A 3,211-nucleotide genomic window follows, 5' to 3' on the forward strand; every position below is an offset into this window, starting at 1 on the left:
GGCGGCCGCCCCCCCGCCTCCCGCCGCCGGCTGCGGGGCCGGGTACCTTCATGTGCTTCCGCAGGGAGCTGGGGTGCGTGTAGGACTTGTCGCACATCTTGCACAGGTACGGCTTGTCCGACGTGTGCACGTGCATGTGCTTCTTGCGGTCGCTGCTGTTGGCGAAGCGCCGGTCGCAGCCCTCGAACTCGCACTGGAAGGGCTTCTCCCCTGCAAGACAGCAGCGGTCGGGCCGGGCCCCGGCCTCCGACCCCCGGCCCCCGGCCCCCACCCCACGCGCGTCCCGGCCCCGCGCTGCCCCGCGGCCGAGGAGACGGGGAAAAAAGCAGCGAGACGGCTTCGGCCCCACGTCTCCCGCTAAGGAACGAGTGCCGACGGCGGCTTTAGGGCCGGGCAGCGCCCCGCGTTCGGACGGTCGCGACGACCACGCGTCCGCCGGGCAAACGAAGCGTCCGTTAAATACTTCGTTTAATTTTCACGGGCATTTGTCAGGCGGCGTTACGGACGAGCGAACTCCGCGTCGGCAGGAGGAAGCGTTTGCCGCCGAACGCCGTCGGCACCCAAACGCCTCCCCGCAGCCGTCCGCAGAGCCGAACCGCGGTGCCGAGCCCCGCCGAGGGCCGCAGAGCCGCGCCTCGGAGCGCTCCATGCCGCTGCCCGGGGCCGCTCGGCCTTGCGCTCGGCGCGGAGGAACAGACGGCGCCGCGCCCGGTCCGGCCCCGCGGCTCTCGCCGTTCCCCACCGGGGCAGCCCCGGCCCCTCCGCCCGCGCCGTGCCCCGCTCCCCCCGTCATCTAACGCGCCGCTGCCGGCCGGCCTGCAGCAGCTCGGTGAGACTTTAAAAACACTTTTTGTTGTTTTTTTTGTTTGTTTGTTTGGTTTGGTCGGGTTTGGTTGTTAGCGGGTTTTTTTCTTTTTTTTTTTTTTTCCAACGAGAAAATTTTATTGCCTTGCTCACACCATTTAAATTTAATAGAAAGCATTCCCAGCGAGGGAAGTGCCACACTTCCTACGGGGCCGGGGCGGCCGCGGGGCTCTCTCTGTACGTACGGAGCTTCTCTCCGTCCTCCGACAGAGCATGGACCGGGCCGGCTCACGATAACGGAGTTCCGCGCCAACGCGGAGCCCTGAGTCGGGTTCGGGGGCGCCGAGAGTCCCGCCCGGCCCGGGATGTGCTGTGACCCTACAGCTCCGAGATACTACAACTCCGTGATCCTACAGCTCTGTGACGCTACAATTCCGTTATCCTACAAATCCGCGAGCCTGCCGTTCTGTGACCCTATAGCTCTACAAGCCGGCATCTCCGCCATCCTACAATTCCGCGATCCTACCGTTCCGTGACCCTACCATTCCGTGACCCTACCATTCTGCGCTCCTACTGTTGCGTGACCCCACAATTCCGCGATCCTACAGTTCTGCGATCACCCCAATCCAGCGACTCCCGGCACACACACACGGCCGCGTTTCACGCCCGCAGACCCCCGCCCGCCCCTCCGGAGGGCCCGGCCGAGGCCCCGCTCCATCCGCGAACTCCCGGCCGTGGGGAGGCGGCGGGGACGGAGCCCAGCGCCCGCGGCCGTGTGCCGGGAGCCGGATTGCGGCGAGCTGCGCGGGAGCCCTTTTCCTCCTCGTTTTTCTCCCTTCTTCGCTTTCTCCCCGATTTTCTCCCCTCTTTCTTTCCTCCCCGACTTTCTCCCTTATTCGTTTCGTCGCTGATTTTCTCCCTTATTCATATTCTCTCCGATTTCCTCCCCTATATATTTCCTTCCTCATTTTCTCCCCTATTTGTTTTCTCGCTAATTTTCGTCTCTATTTATTTCTTCCCCGATTTTCTCCCTTGTCCATTTCATCGCTGATTTTTTTCCTCCTATTTATTCGCTATTTTTCTTCCTTAACCATTTTTTTTTCTCCCGGTTTTTCCCCCTATTTATTTCCCCGCTGATTTTCTCCCTTATTTTCTCCCGGTTTCCTCCCTTATTTATTTCCTCCACAGTTCCTTCCCCTATTTATTTCCTCCCCGACTATCTCCCCTATCTCTGCCCTCCTCGATTTTTCCCCCTATTCGTCTCCTCGCAGTTTTTCTCCCGTATTTTTTTTTCTCTCCCATATCCCCCCCTCCTCGGTTTCTGCCCCGCAACCTTCCCGCCTCCGTTCCCGCACGGCTCCTCCCGTTACCTGTGTGCGTCCGCTTGTGGATCTTGAGGTTCTCCGACCTGGCGAAGACCTTGCCGCAGCCGGGGAAGGGGCAAGGGAAGGGCTTCTCGCCCGTGTGCACGCGGATGTGGTTGACCAGTTTGTACTTGGCCTTGAAGGGCTTGCCCTCGCGGGGACACTCCTCCCAGTAGCAGACGTGGTTGCTCTGCTCGGGCCCCCCGACGTGCTCCACCGAGACGTGGGTGACCAGCTCGTGCATGGTGCTGAAAGTTTTATTGCAACTTTTTTTGGGGTTGCTCAGCTGCTCGGGGTCGATCCACTTGCAGATCAGCTCCTGCTTGATGCACTGCTGCCGCATGTAGCGGAAAAAGGCACCGGGGTGGTGGTGGTGGTGGGCCGCCACGTTCATGCCCACGTTCATATTCATGGGGCCGTACTGGTTGTGCAGCTGCGCCGCCGCGTAGGGGTCAGTCCTGGGGCTGGCGACCTGGCGGTACTGCTCGGAACGGGCGAACACCTCCCCGGGCAGCCCCAGCCGCATCTGCCCGTTGAGGACGTTCTGCGAGGCGTGCGGGCCGTGCTGCTCGTGGATGCCGGGGAACAGGAGGTGGCTCTGAGCGTCCGTGTGCGGGTGGTGCAGGCCGCCGGCCGCCGGCCCGAAGATGCCGTGCTGCCCGCCGCCCGCCGCCGCCTCCCCGAAGCCGCGGCTGCGAAACAAGAAGTCCCGGGTGGAGTTGAAGGGCGGCCCCGAGTAGGAGCCGACGTGCGCGGCGTGCGGCCCCAGCGCGGCCGCGGGGTAGCCGGGCGCCTGCGAGGTGAACGCCGAGCTCTGCCCCGGGGACAGCTCGTGGGCGCCGGCGTTCAGCTTGAAGGCGCCCATGTGCGCCGAGTCCACGAAGCCGTTCTGCGCCGCCAGGCTCAGCTCCCGCTCCTGCATCTCGGCCGCGGCCGAGTGGTGGTGCCGGGCGAAGGTGCCCACGCCGAGCGCCGGGAACTGCGGGCCGGCGTCCAGCAGCATGGCCGCGCCGCTCCGCCGCTCCGATCCGCCGCTCCGCGGC

At 63.9% G+C, this 3,211-nt stretch overlaps 1 protein-coding gene across 1 annotated transcript; it reads right to left on the minus strand.

Moving 5' to 3' along the window:
* On the minus strand, positions 47 to 3,195 carry ZIC2 (Zic family member 2; the record flags this gene model as incomplete). The annotated part of the gene is given in 2 exon segments (XM_021385306.1): positions 47 to 210; positions 2,175 to 3,195. Coding segments are annotated over 2 exon segments (1,161 nt in total), but the record flags the coding sequence as incomplete, so codon positions are not given.

This window comes from Numida meleagris, chromosome 1, assembly GCF_002078875.1.
Source record: "Numida meleagris isolate 19003 breed g44 Domestic line chromosome 1, NumMel1.0, whole genome shotgun sequence".
Classification (NCBI taxonomy): domain Eukaryota; kingdom Metazoa; phylum Chordata; class Aves; order Galliformes; family Numididae; genus Numida; species Numida meleagris.